Here is a 25,481-nt window from a genome sequence, read left to right as displayed (position 1 = left end):
ATTTACTGTTTGTGTTTATCTCATTTTTGCACGTCCTGCCTTCTTGGTCTTCAACTTCTACACCAAGACGTGACATGAGTGTTGAGACAAGGCTATTCAGAGCCAAAGGATGGGGAGGAGCTGTCCACTGTGACTTGGGTGCTGAAACACTGTGTCCAAGTGGAGGTGCAGACACACGCGTGCATTTTCAGGTACATAAACAAACAAACAGAGTTTTCTCTCCTTCTCCTTTCATCTGTCTTTCATACACGTCCGCAACAAAACATGCCGAAACTTTGGAAAAGACGTGTGACCTGGAACGGCACTTGGCCATCAGCCGGCAGACAGGTTTAAGCTTCCTCGCATTTTGTGCAGCTTTTGTTTCTCTTCCCACCTCCCTTTGTTTCTTTTGCTCTTTTTTATGCTGCCCTCCATCCCCACTTGCAGTGAGGTAAATGGCTGCTGAAAAGATAATGGAATGTCTGCCGGCCTGGCCTGGACTCTCCATCTTCTACGGCTCTGACACCACATTGGGAAATTAAAAGAGGGGAGGGGGAGTGAAGGGAGGCTGGAGGATAGAGAAGGGAAACAGAGAGATAGAGGGACAGAAGAAGAATAAGGGAAAGGCTGACTACTGTGTGTGTGTGTGTGTGTGTGTGTGTGTGTGTGTGTGTGCATCAGCGATCAGGGTCAGTACATGGCACTGAGCTCAAGGGCTCTTAGAAGAGATAGAGGGATCAAGAACGAGGGGCTAAGTGGCCCGGGACTAAAAGTGTAATCAGTTTTCTGACTGTAGCAGACGACCCAACACTGACCGCTGTAGGGCCATCCAGTTGGATGGAGGTGGGAAACAACAATAATCTTCCTCCAAAAACAACTTCAGTGTTGTCTATTCCACATAATCAGCATTCACAATTCAACAGGGAGGCAGTTTGTGATGGAGGGCAGCTTTAGAAGCTGCAAACATGTAACCCGGATCTAAAACACCTCTTGAGAGGGAAAAAAAATAATTAAAATCAGGGAACTAACATAAACCCTTAACCCTCAACTCACAGAGTCCTTGTGATCTCCGCTGAGGCTTGTGTAGGCGACCCTGTAGCTCTCCACGTTGGGGTCTTCCAGCTCCCACGAAGCCTCTAAGCTCTGGGTGGTCTCGTCACTCAGCTGAAGGTTTCTCACAGCCTGACGTGCCGCTGAGACACCACATCACAGATTCGCTGTTACTGTACCAAATTACTCTAGATATTATTTCTCAAAAAATGAGGCTTGGCTCAAACTTTATTTTCTTCACACTGTAAAAATATCAGCGTGAAAGTTTCAGTTTCAGCTTCAGCTCGGCACACTGTGATTTGGGGTGCTAAAGAAAAGCATTCTCACAAGCACTCACAAAATGCTTTTGTTTAGCTTTTATGATGCATCCTTAAAGCACTAACTATGATTTTTTTTCTTCTTTCTTAAACAAAGGCAACCTGCTGGTGTTTAGTCGGCTGCTTTGAACTGTGCTTTTTAGAGGGCCACTTGGATTTTTAAACAAAGCAGATGTGCTGTGTGAAACTTTCTAGGACAGTGGGCAAAAACTTAAGTAAAGGAGACATGTTGCTTTTGTAAGCTTTTGAAGCCACAAGACTCAATTAGCTGTAGTCTGCTTCTAAAACAACAAAAACCCATTCCAGATGGCCTTTGGTCACCTTTGAGAAGCCAGAATCTGAACTCCAGTCTCTGGATGAAGCCAACTTGGTAAACACACTTATATAAATTCAAACTTCTAGGAGAGACTCTTATCAGCGTTTCAACATTTCTTTTTCTAATTACTCGGTAATTTTGCTTTTGCTTCTTGAAAGTAAATAAGCAACAATGGCCAAAAATCTGCTATAAGGACTAAGAAGAACTACGTTTTCACTTTGGCAACATAGGCCTGCACTGGCAGCTAGTGGAGCCTTTCGCATTAAAATGGAAATTGCCTTCCTTGACAGATGCCTTGGCTTGAGCCATGATTAAAATTTGGCCAGTCTCTTTGCAGGGATAGTTTTTCAGAAAAAGTACCAAGTGAAATTAGCCTTCTGTCCACTGGACACATGCTAGCAAAAAAAAATTAAAGCAACTGCTTTTAAAGTTTCATGGCACAGTTTTACCTAAGACTAGCTGACCTGGTTTTTGCTGACATTTTGAAGCTTTACAGAAAGCCAGCTCAGACGCTTCTTACCTGTGGTTTTGGTAGAAGTTGTTGTCTGTGTGGGCACTGGGGAAATACAAAGAGGACAAATCAGATAATTGGATTCAAACTCTGCTCAACAACTCTTTGTGTCGATAAGTAAGCCAATTAGACAGGAATACGTAACAAATCACTGATGGTAAAATAGATTTTCTTCTCCTGAGATAAGCTGAGACAAACAAATCAATGCAAATGTGTTCATGCAGTGCTTTGCTTTGACTCAGAAATGCTCATTTTCTTATCCTAAATGCACATGTGATTGCACTGATCTGTTATAATAAGCAGACAGCAGTGCTCTATCAGGAGGAATTACATCTCAAGGAAAGCTGTGAGCCTTACTATTGTCAAGTTTAATATTGATTAGATAAAGCAAAAACTCACAGCTCTGTGAGTTAAACAACCTCGTCACACTTACATGTGGTTTGAGTGACAAAGACTGTGTCGCTCTCAGACTTGTCTTTGAATATGGCCGTCAGCATAACTTCATACTCAGTGGAGGGATTGAGGCCGGTCAGTGTGTATCTGTTATCACTTCCACTCAAGATCACCTACAGGAAAGAAACAAACCTCATATTAGATCTGATTTCCAACAGTGCGGTCTCTCCAAACTTTAGAGAAGTGATGGCTGATAGTTTCCAAAAATGTCAGATTTGTTGTTCTATAACCTGTTTGTTCAGACAAAACAAAAAATATATACAGTACTTTCAGCAGTATTGTTACTGAAGCAATTACAGTTAAGTGATAAACTCACTTAAAAACTTAGCATCTTCTGATTTGTCCTTTTATTTGCTGCTACATTTGCCAGAACAAGTTGAATCTGAAGAATTTTGTAAGTTCAAATATTGCAAAACAGCAAGAATGTTATCAAACAGTCTGATGATGTTATTAATACTCTAATGAAAAACTCCAGGCTGTCAAATTCCAAAGTCGTGACTGAGTTTTAGGAGAGAAAGCTGCTGAAAACCTAAAATAATAAGTCATCTCATAATTTCTGCAGGTAGAGGGAGAAACAGCAGGAAATGGTAGTGCAGGTGGTAGTGAAGCAGGTATGCATGGAGATTACATGTAGTATTTTCATTGTTATATTGAACAAAACAAAAATAACATGACCAGCATAAGTCTTACTGGATTAGATGTTTCCTATGATATAACTATCACAGGCGTGTGTGGTTTCCTACGAACACAAAATGCTTCCAGTTGGACTCGCTGCATCTACACTAGTCCAAAGAACCACTACAAATTGTTTTACACAGAAAAAAATCAGACCCCAAGGTACACACAAAGAGGTCAACAAGAGTACAGCACACTTCTACCGAGAGAAACCCTGAAATTAATATTTGCTCCAGATGGCTCAATAACCAGATTATGCGGAGGTATTTGTTTCTTTGCAAAACCCTCCGAGGTACAGTTGCATGCAGATTTTACCAACGGGGGCAATTTGTGCTTTCCCTGAAGCAAGTGTATTGTTTATGAGTCATTGTCTCCCTTTCCTTTTTACATCTTCTTGCATTTAATGTAAAATTTTCTGTTTTATTTGATTGTTTCCTGAGACTCATGCAGATACGTTTTTGAAAAAAGAAAAGACGACTTAAAAAGAAAGATATCAAATTATCATAAAGTTTTTGTCTGGATAACATTTCACTCTGTGCTGTATGCATTATGTCTAATCCCCTCTCAGATGTAACAATACCGAGAAAATCGATGAAGGATGTAAATGTGTGTGTGTGTGTGTGTGTGCGCCAGCCAGCACACGGAGCATGTGGGTGAGAAACAGAGAAAAGCTGCATGTATCCCTTTCTCTAGTCTGGCGGTATTACCAGCCCACCTCTCCAGCTCCCCAGAGTGTTATTTTCAGCTTCGATGACTCTCAGCAAAACACACAAACACACACACACAGACACACACTCTAAGGGCTCTATCGCTGCCTTGCAGCTGTCTCTAAACCCCAGATCATAGTAATAAAACACCCTAGCCATTAATTTCTAGATTTATTCCGCCTTTATTTATACTCAACCAAGCCAGAGGTTTTACCAGCTACCGGTAGTGTAGTTAAGCTTCTGTGTAAGTCTATAGGAGACAGACTGCTCTTTATCCGTGCGCATGGAGTGGAGCTACTGCTTCCTCGTAAAAAAGAGATAATGACTGGACTCCAGGCTAAATGAAATCCATGCAGATTATTTTCTTCAGATGCTTAATAATATGTTTTGTTTGCATAATAACACTGCAAGCTTAACCTTGTGATTCTATGCTGTTGGATGCTTGACTCTTACTGATCTAAAACACATGCAGTACTGTGCAAAAGTCTGAAGCCAGCCTTTATTTCTTTATATTTTGCTACCAAGAAGCCAAACTTTCTTATACATTTTTAAAGATTCCCAAAGAGCTATTAGTACAAAACCTGGGATAAAATATCTTGGGATGGCGTGCAGTCCCAAGATATTTAGGAAACTGAAAAAGTGGCAAAAGAAGAAGTGGGAGGCTGATGAAGAGTATCTGAAAGTCCTGCATTTAAGAAATAGGAGAAAATTCATCTGACACAGGACCTGAGAGATGCCTCTGCCACTTCAGCTGACCTGAAGGGCCAGAACTGGGATAAAGAACTGGGATGAAAATGAGAAGCAACAGGTCTGAAATCTTTTGTTCATATTGTCACCAACATGTCACGGTCAGGAGAGACATACGTGTATCTGCAACTACAAACAAGTGGAGACTGTGTAATGCTTTGGGAGCTGAATTTTAGCCAGTGGTGTTTTGTCAAAATTGATGCAATTATGAGCGCAGAAAAGTACAGTCAGACTTTGATTCACCAGCCAAAGCCATCTGGAAACACTGATTGGCAAAGGCTTCATTTTTCCACATGACAATGATCCCAAACGCACTTCCAGAGCAGTAAAAATATACTTGATAGCTCTTCATAATAATGTCATACTTTTAAGCATTAGTAAGGTATTAGTAAAGTTTTAGCAAGTGTTTAATTCATATTTTATTTATCATCATTCCTCCTTAGTATACTGCTGTGCATGGTGTAGCATGCACTGCTAGTAACTAATAATAATCATAGTAATAATAATATCTGTATTTACAAATGGCAATGCGGCATAAATAATGAATTAAGCGCTTACTAATACCTTAATAATTATTAGTGTGACATTATTGTAAAATGCTACTGTATACTTATACAGAAAAGCCGACAGTGGAGTACTATCTGTCATGGATTGGTCTCCCCAGAGCCTGGACGTCAACATTACTGAAGCAGTGTGGGATCATGTTGACAGAGAATGGCGCAAAAGGCAGCCAACATTCAAAGAAGAGCTTTGAATGAAATACCAGCGCACTAGAACTGTACAAACAGTCTTTTTATACTGTAATTTTATGTATGTTTGCACGCTTCAATAAATTGCTGAACCTACTGATCATTTTCCAAGCAAAATATAGAAAAAGGAGGATGGCTCAAGACTTTTGCACAGTGCTGTACCTTCTGTATTTTAGTGGAACTAACCTCTTTTGTGTTGCCACCATCGAATGGTGTCCAGGAGAGTCTGTAGAGAATAATGTCGCTGGCTGAGTGATCCCAGCTGACCTTAAAGCTGTCCGTGCTGACCTCACTGGAGTGTAGATTCAGAGGACCAGGAACTGGAGCTGAAAGACAGAAAAGCTGAGACTCTTTTTCCCCTCCTTTTTTCTCATGTGTTAATATTCACATAAATTCAATAATATTTTCAGTTCTGCCCCGATTATACTGTAAGTTTATGAAACTTTATTGCTGGGCCAATTTATAACATAACTGTCAGTTCAGCAAAATGTTCTCGGAAAAGCACCATCGCACCGTTTTGGTGTGAACCTACCGCTTCCCACTCAAACAGCTGAAAAGTGCCATTGCATTTTCGTTAGTTCATAAAGCCCCCTTTCTGAAAACTGGTCCATTAAACAAACTTTGCCAGGAGATAAATAAAAAATGCAAACAGTCCTTTTAAAGTGGATAGTTTAATAGTTGCTTGCCAGATGCATTTCTTTGAGCTGACTCAGCGCTGGAGCCCAACTGCTTGTTGCAAAGGGATATTCCAACAAATCAATATCTGTTAGCGTGACGGAATAGTCAGGGACAGTGAAATGACCTTTTAATGTGACTGGGCTATTATGCTGAGGTGTAAATGTGATGGGCAGGCTGCCAAAATAGCAAAAGGACCACTGAGGGTAATAAAATTCACCACTGTTTGGCACTATAAGAGAAATGGTTTGCCTTTTAATGATATTGATAGAACTATTTTCTGGTGACGGCGACTCGCAAAAGTCAAACGCCAGTTTCTTACTGGTGGTGAACGCATCGGTGAGCGGTTCTGATTCGCCCTCGTTGTACAGGGCAAAAATTGCCACTGAGTACTCTGTCAAAGACGTCAGCTCACCGAGGTCATAAGAACTCACTGAACCAACCTCCACCTGCAGGAAACACAGAGAAACATCATGTAGCCACAGAAAAACCCACTGCTATGCCTCTTAAACAGAGAACAAGATAAACACTACTAACTTGAAAGACAGCAAGTCTACTAAGACTCAATGTAGGGATATTTTTCAAGTCTTCATCTATGATATTCATAACACAGTTAGAACATTTCCAGAAGACTAAGCTTTATCAGTATCGTAAACTGCAATATCTGTAAATTTTCCATTCATATGATTATTGTTAGGCTTTTAGCCCTTTAATTATTCGACTGTTCATCCCTTTCTCATTTCTTTTTTTCTCATTTCTTATTTCATCTTGGCACTCAGAAACAAAATTCCCAAAACATGAAAGAAAAAAAAAAACGGTCACACGTCACCTCGTCTGTGACTAGTCCGTCTGTCTTGTCCCACATGATGCGGTAACCATTAACTCCACTAGGCGCGGGGTCCCAGCTGATGTGGGCCGAGTTGTGGGTAATGTCAGAAAACTGGAGGTTGCTGGGAGGACTCAGTGGTACTGGAGGGGGAGAGACAGAGAAAGCTCAGGCTGATCAGGCGTTAAACTCTGGCTGTGAAAAAAAGGAAGCCCATGCCAAAGACTGAGTCTAACTTTGGAGCAAAAATGAGCACGTGTTCAGCCTTGTATAAAAGTAGTTTTGGTATTTTTTGGACATATTAACTGCTTGCGGTGTGATTTCTTTTTACCTCACCCATTTAAATTAATATTAAGTATAAAGCTGTTGGTGATGGGTGGGTGCTGCTAGCTGCTTGTTAGGCTTCATGTGAACTAATCAGGTTCCACCTGATTAGTTCTTTAAGCAACCGGCATGAGTAACGGGCAGAACAATTACATTCTCTTCCACTAGAGGACAGTACAACTACCCTCTAGTAGTTGTACTGCCACTAGCAGTTGGGTTGCCAACTGCCAGTAAAAACAGAAGAAGGCAAAGATGAAATTATGTAATAGTCATGCCGTGAGTGAGACGACACAGCCAGATAGCAGTAGATAAATATTTGAAAAGCAAAAGTAGTCAATCTGACCTGGGTCATGGAGAAGGCCCTAGCATGAGTAGTGGTCAGAAGAAAGAAAAAAATGGTATACTGGGGACAAACCGAGCCAATTCCACTATACCTGGTGCGCGAGGAAAAATTATAAATATGCTTTTAGTGCCGTGTGATTTTTCTAATGTGAAATATGTGCCGTGGCTCCAAATGGTTGGAAAACAATGAAGTAGTCTGCGTACATGGAGTGGACATGGTATGGGCGTCTGTTCACAATGATTAAGTGACTAAGTTAATCATCAGTCAAAGACACTTGGATTTAATTTCTTTATTACAATAAATAGGCTAATTTTTCTCATTTTGTAAGAGACAATCAGAGCAGACTATTATCATATATGGAAACAAGGTCAGCTGTCTACAGTTATTGCTGCATAACAACTATGAGTTTTGACCTTGGAGAAAACATCACTGTTTCAGCCATTTTTGCCAGCTTCATGAGAACCAGTCTGAGTTTTTGACATTAAGGACACTTTTTATGAAGAAGACATATGATCCAGTTTTCTCTTTTACAATGTTTGAATGTCTGACTATTGGGTTATTTGAATTTTTATTAATTTCAATCAAAAAGGCTAAGAATTAAAAACTGTTTGGGTGGGCATTACTCACATGTGGTTTCCTGGTTTGTATCAGGTTCACTGGCCTCCTCGCCGAACATGGCATAAACAGTGACGGTGTATTCGGTGTGAGGGATCAACCCATCCAGCTCCAGCTCCGTCACTGCATCTGACACCCTTATCTAGGGACAAAAAGAAACTTCAGGATTTAAAACAAAACTTTGGATGTCATGTTAGCAAATTCCAGGTTTACAACTTTGAACTAAATAAACAATTCATCCTCCCCTTATTTTGTTATTTCTTGTTACTACCTCTTTCTCATCCAAGTCATCTGTCAGAGGTGCATAAAGCAGCATGTAGCCAGAGACTCCATCCACACTGTTCCATTTTATTTTCATGGTGTTGTGACTCACATCAAACAGCTGGAGGCCGGTGACTGTGGGAAGAGCCACTACATGCATACACACACATCATACACACACATCACGACCGCACACAGCAAAAAACGAAATAACATGGCAAATTTCAATAAAGGAGGAATCACATGAATGGATTTTTGTAATAACTATAAACATCAGGGTATACTGCTTAAGGTGGATTTGACCTTTAAGCATAAAATTCTTTATTGCTGTATTAGTTACTGCTGTGCAAAGTATTGAGCCAACCATATATTTTTAATATATATTAATATATTTATCCAAGCTTTCAAGCTTTCTTCTTTAAGACATCTTCAAGTTCTCTCCAGGCTTCCCGAAGGACATTCAAAGCTCTTCTTTCCATCTGTCAGAGGTATTTAAATGATGTTGTATGTCCCTCTGACGAGATGTTCAAATACTGCTTCAACAATGTTGACGTCTGGGCTCTGGGGAGGCCAATCCATGACAGATAGTACTCCACTGTGGAGTATGTATAAGTATACAGTAGCATTTTACAATAATGTCACACTATTAAGCTTTATTAATATTATTAGTAAGATATTAGCAAGTACTTAATTCATCATTCATATGGATGATGATATGATATATAAATGATGAATTAAGAACTTGCTAAAGCTTAATAATGTGATATTATTATGAAGTCCTTACAAGCATATTTTTTACTGCTTTGGCAGTGTGTTTGGGATCATTGTCATGTGGGAAAATGAAGCCTTTGCCAATCAGTTTGTCCAGATTGTATTTCATGGTGAACAAAAATCTGACTGTGGATTTCTGCATTAATAATTGTATCAGTTTTGACAAGATCTCCAACACCGCTGTGAAAAAGCAACCAATGGGCGAAATGCATCTCTAAGGTCCTGTGTCGGGTCTTTGCTGGACATTTTCCTTTTTCGTACTCACATGAACTTCAGATACTGTTCATCTGCTTTACTTTCTTTCTATAGTTTTAGATAGAAAGATAGAAAAACTTTGAAAGACCTACAGAGAGCCTGGAGAATTATTCTTCAAGACTGAACCCTTTTTAAAAAAAATGATAGGAAAACTCCTTGGAAGCAGAATATAAAGAAATAGCTCAAGACTTTTGCACAGCACTGTAAGTGCATTTTCAATATGTCTGGCTTCTGCAGCTGTAACTTTTTAAGCCATTGTTATTAAATTGTGTTCTGAGTGTGGAGCCTTATAAGCACACTTATACATGTGTGTTTGCAAGAATAAACTTACGCGTTGTTTCTGATCCTCTCAGAGCTGCACTCGCCTTGCTTGCATACACAGCAAACACAGCCAGTTGGTACTCAGTGAGGGAGCTAAGATGCTGTAACACCACTGAAGACTCACTCCCGACCACTACAGCCTGCAGGGGTGCAGGAGGGTCAGTCGGGGAAGTAAGAGAATATGAAAGATGGAAAAGAAGGTGTGAAGAGTTGGAAGGGATAGAATGGCATGAAAAATGGTAATTGAGGCAATAAATAGGGAGACATAAAAATGAAAAACAGAAGTGAGGAAAGCGAGAGAAAACCAGGAAAGAAAGGAGAGATTGGAAGAGAATGGGAAAGGAAGAAGGAAACAATCGATTTATTGAATGGGATAAAGCACAAACGTTTAAAACTTGAAGAATATTTTTCTTTTTCATTCTGAACTAAAAGGATGACAGTTGTGATAAAGATTAGGCCCACAGTGAGCCAGCTGGAAAGGTCTCTTTACATGAGGCTCCAGAACATCTGGTCTCTGTAAACCCAGCTAAGTGAAAGATTTAATGGCTTCTGTGGTCAAATGTTCTGGAAAAATCAAGCAGGTGCCTGGTTCAAGCAACAGTATCATTTCTAGTGAGTCGTCATAACCTGCAAAGATATTCTGGGGAGAAGTGAATAGAGAGATGAAAGTGAGAGGTATGGATGGGCGATAGCACTGACATCTCGAGGAAAAACTGATCTCAAACTATAAACCTGCCCGATCCTTGATAACTCCCCCTGGTGTCATAAATATTATGGAAAAGTACATTTTGCCCACCTCACACTCCTCCTACTGACTGTAGTATTTTTTAGCTGCTGCTTATCCTTCAGCACATCTGTATGCAAAGCTGAACAGAGTGAGAGAGTCATGTCCATGGAATAAAATGGATATTTCTTGATTTTATGTCGTGATAAATATATCACGACATAAAATATGTTGACTTCCTCAGCTCTGGCTGGTTTGATGTGTGGTTTTCAGCAAATAATACACTATTTACCTCCTGTGGATCTCCTGGGTCTCTTCCCTGAGTGGGATAATAAACAACTCTGTATTTCTCTACATTTCCGGGGGCATGGCTCCATGAAACCCGAAAGCTTTGGGCCGTGATGTCTGATGTCACTAGGTTAAGTGGCATTCCCGTTGTCTCTGGTATATGTTCTGAAAGACAAAAATGTAAGGACAGGCCAACAGGCTGCCTCAGATTGGATATAACTTTCAAGTGCAAATCCCATTAAGTCAGATCAAATGAACATTCGATCTGACTTAATGGTGTCCTGTTAAACAGTTCCTATAGGCCAGCGAACCTTTTTTTTTTTTTTTTTTTTTTTTTTTACATACACAAGGTTTGATTCATAGTAAACAAATTTACTTTGTAACTACCGTTAGACGTTAACTCTGACTTTTTATCATTTGGTCATTTATTGATACACAACTAGTCAAAGTGATCACTCAGGATACCATTTGTTTAACAACTCTTTTCCTTTATGCTTTACTCCTCATGACACAGAGTTCCTACTAGTATTCTTGTTTGCATGTTAGTAAGGTTTCTTCAGTTTTCCAATTTGCTCTTACTCTGCTTGATGTCTTTGTCCTGCTGCTCCACCTGTTTGCACACTGTTTTTGTTAGCCCCCCTACAATAGAGCTCATAATGTTAAAGTCAGCCACATTGTAGACGTGATTGCTCTCCGGTTGTGAGGCGATGGAGCGCAGCTCATTCTCGTCTGCATTCTTTACACCTGGAAAAATACATAGGAATGACTGGCACATACATGAAAGTTAACATCTAGGACACAACGTGATATATCTTTTTCAGTTGTTGTCAAAAAAAGCAAAAGCCAACCCCTCCCCAAAACACTCACATGAGTACTGTATCCACATGAATACACAAAAAAGAATGGCAAGTCCTGTCAAAAGCATGACAAACCAACTGATGCCAATTCAACGCTAAATCTATAAAAAGGTTGCCCAATAATTAGAAGCCTTGATGGGAAATGTGCAAAAATATGAAAAAGTGAGTCTTGCATTCGGACAGATAATGAGGCTGAAGTATGCCTCAATGTTGCACTGGATTATAAAATTACAAAAAAACAAGGAAACGTTTAACTGGGAGATTTGTCAGGGGAAACGCTCGAGTCTCTCTTGTCCTTTCTCTATAGTGATGATGAAATGAACCAAAAATTTCAGATTCAGCAACTTTTAGTTCAAATCTTGAGTAATTTGTCATAACTGTGCCTTTTCTCCCTGTTTCCCTTCCTTAGTAATGACTTCTTGACAGCCACCATTTCAAAGTGACCATTAATGATGAGGTTTCAGTGAACACTAGATGGATCTGTTGAAGGGCTGTCATTTTTTTTTTTTTTTTTTAGCCCTGCCACTTCTTTTTAAAATGTGCAAGTACAAGAACAGGATTGCAACTGAATGAAAAAGCACCCAATGTCCAAAGAAAAAAAAATTAAATGGACCAGAAAGCCTGGAGACCTACTGTTCATAAACACAAAAAGAAAAGCAAACCTGGCTACTTGGAATCAAAATATAACGATATATGGGGTGAATCAATACTTTTACTGCTCTAAGTACCAATTATTTTGTTGCGTTTTTGAGTAGCCGCAGCATGCATTTTAATATTGTGTTTTAATATAACAAATGCACCTTAGTAACCTAGCTAGCTAGCTAGCTAGCTAACCAGCCTTAGCTAACAACACCTTTCTGCCACATATTTTCATGTAAATCATGTCCAGAATGAAAAATAAAAATAAAAACAAAAAAGTTGACACTAGCTAGAATGTTAAGCTCCAGCCTTAAAAACAGTAGTCCAAAAACTAAGGTCTGCCACTGTGGAGATTAAGTTAAAAATATGATCTGTAGTTTATCTCACCGATAGCAAACAGTTCAACACCAGCATTTCTCAGTTCCTCAGCTGGTGGTATAACATCATCTTGGGACTTTCCATCGGTGATCAGGATCCCAATCTTGGGTAATCCAGGCCTTGCACCAGATTCGGGCTTGAAACAGTTCTCCAAGATAAAAGTCAATGCAAGACCTGTGAAAAAAAGAGTAGAGAGTAAAAAGGATAGTAAGTGAAGAAGGATTAATCAGGTAGCTGTAAGGTGGCATACTTGATGACACAGTAATATCAATTTTTTATTTATATATATATATATATGTGTGTGTGTGTGTGTGTGTGTGTGTGTGTGTGTGTGTGTGTGTGTGTATTCAAAAATATCCAGCAAAGATAAGTAAAAATAACAATAGAATAATAGTAGTGTGTGAAAGTAGCGATCATAACACGACTTTTAAAAAGACAATTGGGAAGAGAATGGCAAGGGAGAACTTTTTAATCTACTATTGTAAAACAAAAGGCAAAATCACAGAGGGTCAGTACCTGTGAGGGTGTTTCCTCCTTTGTAGGGCAGGTTCCTGACAGCATCAACGACTGCATCTTTAGTTGAGAAAGCATTTAAATGCCACTCAATCCTGGGATCGCCACTGTACTGTGCGAGACCTGATAAATGAACAACATGACACAATTACACACAGCTTGTCATTTCCTAGTAATATTCACTCAAACTTGAACTAATTCGATAGACGAAAACAACTTAATTCATGGCTAAAACAGCCATATTGGTCCCATTGTGAACCCATCTGTTCAAGAAGGAAAGAAGCCAGGACCCACCTATCCTTGTTTTATCAATGCCAACATCAAAGGCATTGACCAGGTTTTCCAAGAACATACGGACCAGCCTGAAGTTTAGTCGGCCAATACTCCAGGAGCCGTCCACCAGGATCACAATATCCGCAATAGCCTCAGTGTGACACACAAACTGGTCAACTGAAAAAAAAGGAGGAAGGAGAAAGACTAGTAATTAAAGAAAACGATAATACCATTAAATCCACATTATTTTTATTTTCAATGTGCAATGTGTGTCCAATGTTTTTTATGTTGCATTCTGACCCTATCTGCATGTCACTTGAGGCTCATCAGACCAGGGAACATTTTTCAGTCTTCTATTGTCCAGATTTGGTTAACTTGTGTTAATCTTGGCCTCAGTTTCTTGTTCTTAGCTGACAGAACTGGTACGCAGAGTGGCATTCAGACTCTGCGTACCAGCCCATTTTCTTCAAGGTTCAACATGTTGTGCAGTTAGAGATGCTCTTCTGCATCTCTAAATGCACATCATGTTTGTTGTAATGAGAGGTTATTTGCTGTTGGCTTCCTATCAGCTCAAAGGAGTCTGGCCATCCTCATCTGACTTCTGATATCAGCAAGGCATTTTGTCACTCAGTGGATATTTTCTCTTATTCAGACCATTCTCTGTAAAACCTAGAGGGGGTTTTGTGGGAAAATTCCAGCAGATCAGCAGTTTCTGAAATACTCAGACCAACATGTCTGGCACCAACAACCACGCAATGTTCAAAAGTAATTTATATCACCTTCATCCCCATTCTGATGCTCAATTTGAACATCAGACGATCATCTATACCATCTCAAACATACAGTTAAACAGGTGTACCTAACAAAGTAGCAAATGAATGTAAATTGCTCCCTCGCACATCCATCAGTGTGGTAGGAAAAGCACTTAAGTGCAAATGAAGACTGGGGCTTGCAGAGTAAAAGCGCTTCCAGTGGTTTAAAAGACTGAAACAGCAGCATTATAAAACTAGCAGCCCATTTCCATCACTTCAGACTTACATAAGCTTACTGGAGACCTACCACAAGTGTTTCTTTCCAAACAAATCCTTACAATACAGGGACAGTATGACTGCAATATAAGCACAGCACATAAATCAGTTCATTCATTGTAATTTATAACTGCTCATCCACCTTTCTTTGGTATCCTGAAAAGAAATATATCTACTTAAATTTGTAACATAAACCACTTTCCTGTCTACAGGAAAGTAATCGCTATTAATCTATGGCATGCTCATAATGTCGGACCTTTGTGTCTCATTGAAGAAAAAGCCATAAAGCAAATAGCTGACAGTAGGAAATGTGGATTTATTTGTGTTTTGACTAAAAATTCAGCTCCTGCCAACTTTAACAAAGCCATTTGGAACTAAGCACAACAGGGTCTTTGGTTTAACATGTTAATTAGCACAGGCGTGTGCTAAATTGCTTGAAAATAAAGAACAAATATAAAACATGCTGGGACGTATTTATTCAAACAGTGGCAGTGATGCATAAATGCTATAAACACAGCAAAACATGCTTCGTAACATTTACACTTACCTCACCATCTGTGCTTTCCGTGTTATTGATTCAAGCCAACACTTTCTCAAGATAAAAATGAATAAATAAGCTACATCGTCTAACGATAAACCACACAGGTATTTATTTCAAGAAGCAATTTTCCAGACGGAGCCTTCTGTCTGCTGTCTGTGTGTGTCTGACTGTTTGAACCATCCATCTGCTACAGGCAGCCGACAAACGAGAGAAGGGAAAACAACAAGGTCGGGAGATAGCTGATGACAATCTGTGGCTTGCAAATGCATAACATAGAAAAAGGTGCCCGTGAAATGCACAAAGGTTATTGTTTTGACAAGGGAAAAAGAGTGTGATTTTATATCAGAGTTGAATAATACCTCTTGTTTTGAAGAGAGGAAAAGAAGAAGGCTTTGTTCGGGACTTTCGGCAAAATGGCAAAAGGTTGTAAGGCCAAAGATCATATCGATATCTTTGTGGAGGTTACTCTATTACAAAACAAGCAAATGTGGCCTTTAAAGAGACTCTAGCATTAAAGATTTTATAGGAACAACCATAAATAAGCACCAAAACAGGACATATAGATCAAATCAATCGAGCAGCTACTCTTTGACATAAAATTATAGATATTCATTTTTTATTATCTATAGTAACTAAATAGAAAGGCAAGGAAAAGGTTAATGGTTAAGAAAGAAAGAAACCAAGGGTGGGGGGGTTGTTAAATGTGAAAAGCCAGCAGGAGGTGGTAAACAGAGGATTAGAGGGTCAGTAATTACAGCTAAGTACAGCTCGCTGGTCATTCCTGAGTCTATTGTCAGGGTGGTGAGAACGTTAATTAGGCATAATACTGGTGTTTTACATCGGACCCAGCAATTAAGGGTGCTGCTGTCCTTCACATTACTCCTGCTGACATCTGTCAGCAGTCTGTTGAGTTGACCATAATGTTTATTTAATTGTTAGGGCAGGTTATTTTGTCACCATTTAGGTTACGTAATATCATACATTTATTTAAATTTTCACATAACCAATTTTTTATTTCGATTTTATTTGAACCACAGTCGGCTTACACTGAACTATGAGCTAGATGCCAAAGCTGCCTTTCACTTCCTAGCGCAAGCAACAGTAATCAAATACTGACAGACACTAAGGAAAATTATGCATCTCACTTATTCACGGTTAGGACTGCTACTAATTTCACATTAACCATGTAGGGCGGCACGGTGGCACGGTGGTGTTAGCACTCACAGCAAGAAGGTCCTGAGTTCAATTCCACCATCAGGCCCAGGCTCTCACCGTGTTCGTGTGGGTTCTCTCCGGGTCCTCCGGCTTCCCCCCACATTTCAAAGACATGCAGTTAGTGGGGTTAGGTAACTGGTGACTCTAAATTGCGCATAGGTGCTCAAATGGCTTTTAATTGTTTTTTTTGGCAGAAAAAGCCCTGTAGATAAATTTGATCCCATGTGTAGTCTTTCCCCACAAGCTGCAAAACTGTGACATCACAAAAATGTGATTGTCTCTGTGGCAACATTGATTACGATGTTGGAGGAATATCACCAACACAGCATTATCAGATTGAGAGGCTCATGGACATGATAACGTAGTTCTCCTAGCAAAAAAAGCGCTCCTAGTATGTTTCTACTGTAGCTGTATTATAATCTCAATATGCTCTCTGATAGTCACCAGTAGGCTAGTCAAAGGTTCTCCTCCTTATAAGCCCCATCTGTCTTTTTCTCCTCTTTTGCCCTACCTCTTTCTTCCCTTTTTTCTTCTCATCTAACGCCTCTGCTGTGGGTCAAAGTGTGTACGGGGGGAACAGAGTGAAAGCAAAGAAGAGAACCAAAGTTGGAATGAAGGTAAAAAGCCAAAGTGCTGTATCTGAGGGCAGTGAAAGGTCACAGATGTATTGACACTTTCTGTGGAGCCAAGTCTTTCTTTTGTCCAAGTTTATGTTTACTCACTTCACTGCCTCTCTCCACTTCACTGCTAAGCTCATTCCACCTGCCTGACTAATGGGCGACACTCCTGCCATGAAATACAAAGTGTTATGACAGAGTATAATTTTCATATAGGTAAGCATTTCTGTCTACATAAGTACTGCATTGTTACTGTGTTTTATAAAAGACAATTGATTTTAGATTTTTATATTTCATGTGTACAGTACTGTGTAAGAACTATACAGCCTCTGCTGTTGCCTTACCTATTTCCATGTGTTTGGTCATTTTTCTGTAATTCATTCCGCCTATTTCCCATTTTCTCAACTAGAAATTAGTACTGGATCGAGACTTTTACACAGCACTGTGAAGTAAAAAGAATTTTCTCATAGGCTAAAAATAATGCAATTCTATCATGGGAACAAGCCACCCGATGTTCAAGGTTCAAATTTACATTTTAACATTTTAACGTTAAAAGGCTTACTTTTTAGTGGTGGTACAATAGAGCTCAGAAAAAAGAATAGTGTGATGGTGAACCAACATACATATAACTGGAACCCTGAAACTAAAGCAGCTGTTATGTTCAGTCATCATGTTTTATTAGACGCTTACTGCTGATTTCAATTCTTCTGTGCTGTGGCCAGTTTTTCTACATAAATACTGTACGTGGTGGTGATGATTTTAATGTTTATATGTTAGACTGAAAAAAAACCCCCACAAGACCATTTCCCCCCATGTCACACCACTACTATGACACAAAAGTACTGCTCAAGCCAAATTTACAGTCTAAACCTTGTTTGCTTGGAAGCACATGGTTAGTAAAAGTGCTGAATGAAACTATTTACACACAGACACACACGTGGACCTAATCCCAAGCATAACTGGCATGCATGAGCGTGATTAGACTGCCCACCTGTGTCTATGGGAAAGACAGAGGCTGACCACGTTTTACAATTCAAAGCCCACAGAGTCTGCAGAGCTGTGGGGAAAAGTATGTGGCTCCCAGACAATTGGATTAACTTGTGTGGGAGTAGAGTAATGGGTATTAGAAATGTGCACTGTAACAATGGAAGCCACTGTTGGCTATAAAGTCAGGGAGCAGCATCAGAGACTAAACAGGACTGAGGGTTGTGTTGTGAGACAAGCAGTTAGTGGGAGCACTTGTTACACTACATAGCCACTCAAAAATGCTCATGGAGGTTTAAAAACACAGTCACTGTTGGATACATACTTTCTTCAAAGAGAGATAAACTAAAGCAAAGCAGCTTTAGTTTACACTCAAACGTATGCATACAGAGAGTAATAAATGTGCAGCAGAGTAACAGATAAATTGAGAGACTCCTATCAACACATCTAAACACAAACACATGTAGTTTAGAAAACTTTTCCACCCTCGTCGTCTCTGCTCTCTTTGTCTGTCTCGGTTCTCATTAACAGTCATTCTTCCCAGCCGGCCTTGATTTATTGCTGACCTCTATTTAGCCAGGGATCAGACAGAGTGTGCTGTCATTTCAATCTCTCTCTAGTTAAGTTTTATTTCCCCCGTCACTGTGATTGTGTTTCAGTGTCTGGAATTAACATTGAGGACAGTGACAGGCATGCAGATGGATGGAGAGTAGCAGCAGAGAGAGTCCCCACATCAGTGAGAACCCTTCCTTTATTCTCCTAGACTGATTCCTTAGTGAACAAACTCTTACAAGTGCACTTCACCTCTAAGATGAGGCTAATTCACTGCACAAATAATTTGACACTTACTCCCAAACAGCTTAACTCAAGTTGATTTTTAATTTTTTTTGGTATAATACTCAAAGTATTAGCTTCACTGAAACAATCTTATCCGTGGGGTGAATTACTTATTTTATGTAAGGTGTTTTCTCAATATATAGTTTCAGGATGAATAGTAATAAGATCAATTTCTCCACCCCGCAGTTTACCATAAAGAACCAAAATGTTTCATATAGGCAATTTCCTCTAAGTTGTAGCATAAAAGGCCACTTAATCTCAACATCGTCTGGTCCTTTCCGCCCCCTCTGATCATGTGTAGGTGTGTTTGTTGAGTGCTCTACCAAACGGGAGAACAGTTAGGTGAACTGGCCTTGCTAGCCAGTTTTATATATCATAATTTAGCACAGACCTCTTTAGCATATGTGCTACAAAGAGACAGACAAATTTATTAAAGTGACTGAATGCTTACTTTCTAGAAAATAACTGGCTAAATTTAGAGGAAGTGTCCAACTAGCCATTGTTACGTGTGGTGTTGTTTTCCCATTAAATTACACTAAGAACAGTAACAGGCAGATTCCAAGATACATTACAATGTCGAAAGTAGTCACTCACCCTTTCAAATCTTTGAATTCAGGAGTTCCAATCATTGTCACAGGTGCGTAAAATAAAGTTCCTCGGCATGAAGACTGCTACAAATATTTATGAAAAAATGGGTCACCCTCAGGAGCTCAGTTAAAACCAGCGTGGGGCCATGATAGGATGCCACCTGTTCAGATGCAACATGTCCAACTGTGAAATTTCCTCACTACTAAATATTTCCACAGTCAGCTGTTAGTGGTATTATAACAAATGGGAAGTGATTGGGAATGAGAGCAACACGGCCACAAAGGGGTAGGTCACGCAAAATCACAGAGGTCAGCAGATACTGAGGCGCATAGTGCACAGAGGTCGCCAGTTTTATCTGGAGTCAGTCACTATACACCTCCAAACATCATGTGGCCCCAAGTACAGTGAGGAGAGAGCTTCATAGCATGGGTTTCCTTGGCCGAGCAGCTGCATCCAAAACTAACCTCACCAAGTGCAATGCAAAGCGTCAGATGCAGAGGTGTAAAGTTCGCCACCACTGCTCTGGAGCCGTGTTCTCCGGAGTGATGAATCATGCTTCTGTGTCTGGAAATCTGACAGACAAGTCTGAGTTTGGCAGCTACCAGGACAACAGTATTTGTCTGACTGCGCTGTGCCAAGTGTAAAGTTTGGTGGAAGGGGAATTGTGGTGTGGGGTTGTTTTTCAGGATTTGGACTCGGCCCCTTAGTTAAGCAACTCTTAATGTTTCAACTAGTGCTGTCAGCGTTAATCTCGTTAAAATGATAAACCGAATTAACGCGGCAAATCTCAGTTCGGGAGTTAACGTGGGGGGGCTGCACGGCGTCAACGTGTTAGCACGGTTAGCTCGTTAACACGTTAGCGCTGTGTAGCCCCACGCACGGGGCGATCCGCATTAACTCGTTAACGGAGATTTGCTGCGTTAATGCGGTTATAGCGTTAACGTCATTTTAACGAGATTAACGCTGACAGCACTAGTTTCAACATACCAAGACATTTTAGAGCATTTCAGCTCCTACCTTTGTGGGAACAATTTTGGGATGCACAAAGCAAGGTCCATAAAGGTAAGGATGAGCAAGTCTGGTGTGGGAGAACTAGACTGGCCTACACAGAGTCCTCCTGACCTCAACCTGACAGAACAGCTTCGAGATGAATTAGAGCGGAGACTGTGAGCTAGGCTCATCCAACATCAGTGTCTGACCTCTAAAACACTGTAAACCCAGATTTTGATTCAACTTAAAAATAATGAGTTCTTATCACTTAAATATGTCTAATTTGTGAACATCACTTGTTACTTTTGATTAAACTGAGCTTTTTCATGTCCTTTTTTATTGTAATTGTATTTTTAAGTCCAATCAATAATAGCTTCTACTGAAACAAGTGCATATTACTTAAACATCTGTAATTTCTTTACATTAATTATAAATTCTAAGTAAGTTCTACTTTTTATTAGCCTATTTTATTGTAATTATGTGTTTGAGCTCAAACAACTTAATATAATCAAAAATCTAGTTCATACCAGTTTTGACAGAGTGGCTTTGAGGAGCTCTGGACTTTGTGAAACAGAGCAGACATGGAACCGAACACACATGAACAATTAGCTGCACTGAAGCGAGGAAGTTGTCCAGCCCACGTTTGAAGCCTTCGGTGAATGACCAGAGTTTAGTCACAAAACAAAAACAAACAAAACCTACACTGGTTGCTTCTCCACTGATAGGTGAAGTAACAAACCTAATTACTGATAAGTTAGTGTATTTTATCGATAAGTTATAAGGTAGTTAACCAGCTAACATCGCCCAACACTTCCTTAGCTAATGTTAGCTTTGAATTCACTGAGAATGTTAGCTAGCTAATTTATAGCCACAAGTTCTTTGTTTTTAAATTGATTTCACCAAAGGGGCTCTGTTGTACTCATCAAAATTATATTAAAGAGAAATATTGCAGTCTGGGTTGATGCATAAAAAGATAACACTATGGTTAAGTCATCTGAACATGAACATGTTTTGTTTTTACATGTTTTAGGTGTTTCTGGAGTTCAGCACAGTGGTTGTTAAGAGCCTGAGACTGGTTCTACGAGGCCCTTGACCATCACAGTCCCAGACTAATGGAGATCTTTAAGTCAAAGAGGGGTCTCACAGACAGGTGTCACCTGACCTGATGCAACAAACAAATGTTAGTTGATTTTCAAATCTATATTTACATAATAGAAATCAGTTGGCTACTTGATTGAACTTGAAAGATCACATCCTGTGTTATCCTGTCTTCCTTCTCTCACCCTAACTGGTCGCAGCAGATGGCAGAACCACTCACTGAGCCTGGTTCTGCCAGAACCACTCACTGAGCCTGGTTCTGCCAGAGGTTTCTTTTTGTTAAAAGGGAGTTTTTCCTTCCCACTGTTGCCAAAGTGCTTTTTCATAGGGGGTCATATGATTGTTGGGTTTTTCTCTGTATGTATTATTGTAGGGTCTAACTTTTAATATAAAGCACCTTGAGGTGACTGTTGTTGTGACACTGGGTGTTTGAACAGGTTAACAGGGGTTCCAGTACTTAAATGGTTGTGCTTTTTATTATGTTTTATTATGTTTGCGACCGTGGCTCAGGGGGTTGAGAAGCGCATCTGTAGATGGCAGAAGACGGTTCGATCCCCGGGCTCTCTGTCCTGGTTGTTGTGTCCTTGGGCAAGACACTTTACCCTACCGCCTACTGGTGTTGGCCAGAGGGGCCGATGGCGCGATATGGCAACCTCGCTTCTGTCAGTCTGCCCCAGGCAGCTGTGGCTACAACTGTAGCTTGCCTCCACCAGTGTGTGAATGTGAGAGTGGATGAATAGTGGCATTGTAAAGCGCTTTGGGTGCCTTGAAAAGCGCTATATAAATCCAATCCATTATTATTATTATTATCATTATATTGTTCATATTGAATCTATTCGAAATGTGTGATCTCCTCTCTCCTCCTTCATTCCACCAGACTTCGGATGTGACGGAGGTCAGATGCCTTGTCCTCAAGGGGCTTCCTGTCATTTTCGGCAATGATCCATCTGCCTTCTTCAAGTTCTTGTAAGGAACTGATTTTTCTTTACTTCCTCTTATCCCCCATTCCCTAGTTCCACCTGTTTACTACCTCTCCACTTTTCCCTTGACCTCCCTTCCCCTCTCTCCACCTCCCCTCCTCTCTCTCTACCATACATATTATTTAAAGGTTTGCATATGTTAATAGTTACTTTTTTATTGTTATTATTGTCATTGACTATCCCAAGTGATTTTCTGTGGCAGTGGGTGGACACTGGACAGGGCAGGCACATCAGCTTTGTACATATAGAGCCTGTTTATAGCACTGTGTTGTCATGTTGACGTGATGATCCTGTGTTCCTTTTTTCACGACACTGATGATGAGGAACATTTGTACAATGATGTGCCAGTGGAGACCCTTTTCCATGAACAAGAAAACATTTCTCCGCACATGCAGTCCCTTCATCGCAATGCATCCTCAGTGGGAATCATCTTAGGGGGCAAGATTGTGATGGATGTTGAGAACCTGCCCCAGGCCATGCACATCGTCTTCGGCCTTACCTATGCATTGCATCTCAACTACCCAAAGTACAGGAAGAAGACTTTTGATTTCTTTTTTTTCTTTTTTCTTTTTTTAACAACAAGTACTTCTGAACTTCTGAACTCAAACTTCAAACACTCAAGAATCAGCAGAAAGGTGGAGGGGAAGTATGGGCTCTCCATGTAGTATTTTGTTTGGTTTTTTGTTCACCCTCCAGTTCTCTCCCTGTATTCTTTATTTTTTGCCGTTCCACAGACAAATTTGTTATTTGTTGATGTTAAGATACCAGTGTCCTGCAGGGATGAGTTTCTCATGTTAGTTTATTCACCATATTTCAACAGACACAGTTCAGTATTGTAAAGAATACATTTTCTATTACTTTTGTTGCTGAAACAAAGACATCACCAATAGTAAATTGTTGTATGTATTTCTTTTACTGGCTCTATTGATTGAAAGATATATTTTGATTTTCAAGAACTGTAAAAGTTAAGTTTGATCAGTGAGAATATACAATTTAATTCAGTTGGTAATGGAGTAATGCTTACTTAATAAGCTGAGTTAAACATGGTAACTAAGTATCTTCAGTTACTGTATTAGTACATTCAAATCTTCCATTCCTTTAGGGGCTCAAGTACATTGAACGTAGTCCAGTGCATTTGTTCAACTAATGCTTCATTACTTAAAAAATATAAGGCAACAAGTTACCTTGATTTTTTTAAAAGTAGATTCAACTTATCCAGGTTTACAGTGGATGTGCTTCTGGAAGAAGAAGAATCCCATAAACACTCCTAAACCTTGTGGAAAACCTTCCCAGAAGAGCTGAAGCTGTTATAACTGCAAAGGGTGGGCCGACATCGTATTAAACCCAATGGATTAAGAACAGGATGTCACTCAAATTCATATGTGTGTGAAGGCAGACGAGCAAATATTTCTGGCAATATAAAATGGTAACTTTGCATTTGTAGATATTTGTGTTTTTGACCATCCTAACTTTGTAAATAATGTTTGAAATAACCGTGAACCCCAGTCACAACTCGCACTATTCAGCGTGTTTGTGATGTTTTTTATTTGCAATAAGTTTCATTGAACAATAAGTTTCATTTCGGCACAGTTGTTTCGTCCACAACCAGAAAGCCTCCCAAGTGACTCCACTAAAAAAAAAAAAAAAAAAAAAAAAGGGGTGAGAGCATGATTACAGGATGAGAAGCTGCTGCCCTGCCAGCCTCCCTGGCACTGCCCCTCGAGCCTGCTGCACCACCCCTCCCCTGCAGAGAAACTAGGCCACACCTCCACCACAATAACCTTGACAACAGGTGTTCGTAATAGACAGGAATTGTCTGACTTGTCTATACGCATCTATACACATCCACAGTGAACACACAAAGAGTTAATATTAAGCTTTCTAACTAACCGGTGGCAAGATGGCAAATACGCATTTCCCCCAATATGCCAGAGTCATCCTTAAAGCAAGCATTACCTCATGTGGTCAAGTTTGCATCAGTATAATGAGGGTGTTACTCATCCTTGCTGATACAGGTCATGTGATATGACTAAAATGCCACATCAGCAACATAGTGATTCTTAGAGCTGTGGAAAAAGTACTAAAACAATTTAAACACTGAGCACAAAAACCATTTGAACATTTAAATGGAAATTTAATTGGTCTGAAAGTGAGTTTTATTTGTGAGTAACTTTGTGGTTGTTTACCATGCCTAATTGCCAAAAATCCTGACACCAAAGAGCTACAACACCAGCTTGTAAAGCAAGGATCTGACGCCTGTATACAGCTTCAAAGCGACCTTTGTCTACGGCTGAAAACAAAGTAGCTGGATTGAGTCAAACAAATAGCAAACACCTCAGTGGCACAACTTTATATTCAATGCTCGGAAAGGCTTGAGCGCTGCCCCATAGAGCGGTTTCCTGCCCAGAACAAGCTTTCTCTTTTTCTCTCTCACAAAAAAACGATGGTACACAAGAGCTCAGAAAAAGATTTTCTTTGTTTGCCTGTTTATTCAGATGAGAGACACGCAACAGACTGATACACCTGTCGTTTGCTCAGTGGCCTTCAGTGTCACTCAGGAAGGCACACGCATTCACATTCATCTGTGAGACCCATGGGCCTGTGTGAGTGTAAGCACTGAGCTCCACTGGGTTTTAAGGTGTAAATCCGACAGCTGTTTTCAGAAGGCTTGTGTCATTCTACCAGAGACCTTTCGCTGCTTGGCCTCTTGATCTTTAATCCATCTCTTCACTGAATACACAGACGCAATGACAGAACAGACACTGGATGTATGCGGAAAGCAGCACATGGCCTACAAACTTTCTCTCTATACCTTTCTCACTCATTCCTCTGCTTGTGTTTGTTTGTCTATCCTTGGTCTTTTCTTTCTACTTTATGTCTATATAAACATTTATTGAACTACATATGTGTGTCTCTGCATTGAGCGCACTCTCTTATCATATCTGGTTATATTTTAACTCCATGCACATTAAGATCTCTAGACATGGGTGTTGCACTGAAAGAAGGCATTTTTGTTGCCATTCAATAAAACACCAG

At 40.0% G+C, this 25,481-nt stretch overlaps 1 protein-coding gene across 2 annotated transcripts in view; it reads right to left on the bottom strand.

Moving 5' to 3' along the window:
• The window catches only part of LOC146377252 (collagen alpha-1(XIV) chain-like), a 153,116-nt gene that overhangs the window by 93,972 nt on the left and 33,663 nt on the right, over window positions 1-25,481 (bottom strand). For both annotated transcript variants that reach the window (XM_084942671.1, XM_084942672.1), the window contains exons 6-19: window positions 13,589-13,744; window positions 13,298-13,417; window positions 12,791-12,955; window positions 11,487-11,651; window positions 10,912-11,072; window positions 9,906-10,035; window positions 8,559-8,698; window positions 8,300-8,429; window positions 7,009-7,148; window positions 6,502-6,628; window positions 5,691-5,830; window positions 2,607-2,739; window positions 2,183-2,218; window positions 1,033-1,172 (exon numbers count right to left, since the gene is read on the bottom strand). In XM_084942671.1, coding sequence (XP_084798797.1) covers window positions 1,033-1,172; window positions 2,183-2,218; window positions 2,607-2,739; window positions 5,691-5,830; window positions 6,502-6,628; window positions 7,009-7,148; window positions 8,300-8,429; window positions 8,559-8,698; window positions 9,906-10,035; window positions 10,912-11,072; window positions 11,487-11,651; window positions 12,791-12,955; window positions 13,298-13,417; window positions 13,589-13,744 — 1,883 coding nt within the window. The remainder of the gene's footprint in view (window positions 1-1,032; window positions 1,173-2,182; window positions 2,219-2,606; window positions 2,740-5,690; window positions 5,831-6,501; window positions 6,629-7,008; window positions 7,149-8,299; window positions 8,430-8,558; window positions 8,699-9,905; window positions 10,036-10,911; window positions 11,073-11,486; window positions 11,652-12,790; window positions 12,956-13,297; window positions 13,418-13,588; window positions 13,745-25,481) is intronic.

The sequence above is a fragment of the Perissodus microlepis genome, chromosome 11 (assembly GCF_051167445.1).
Source record: "Perissodus microlepis isolate ML-2025 ecotype Zambia chromosome 11, ASM5116744v1, whole genome shotgun sequence".
Classification (NCBI taxonomy): Eukaryota; Metazoa; Chordata; class Actinopteri; order Cichliformes; family Cichlidae; genus Perissodus; species Perissodus microlepis.
This window is presented reverse-complemented; position numbering and strand designations above follow the sequence as displayed.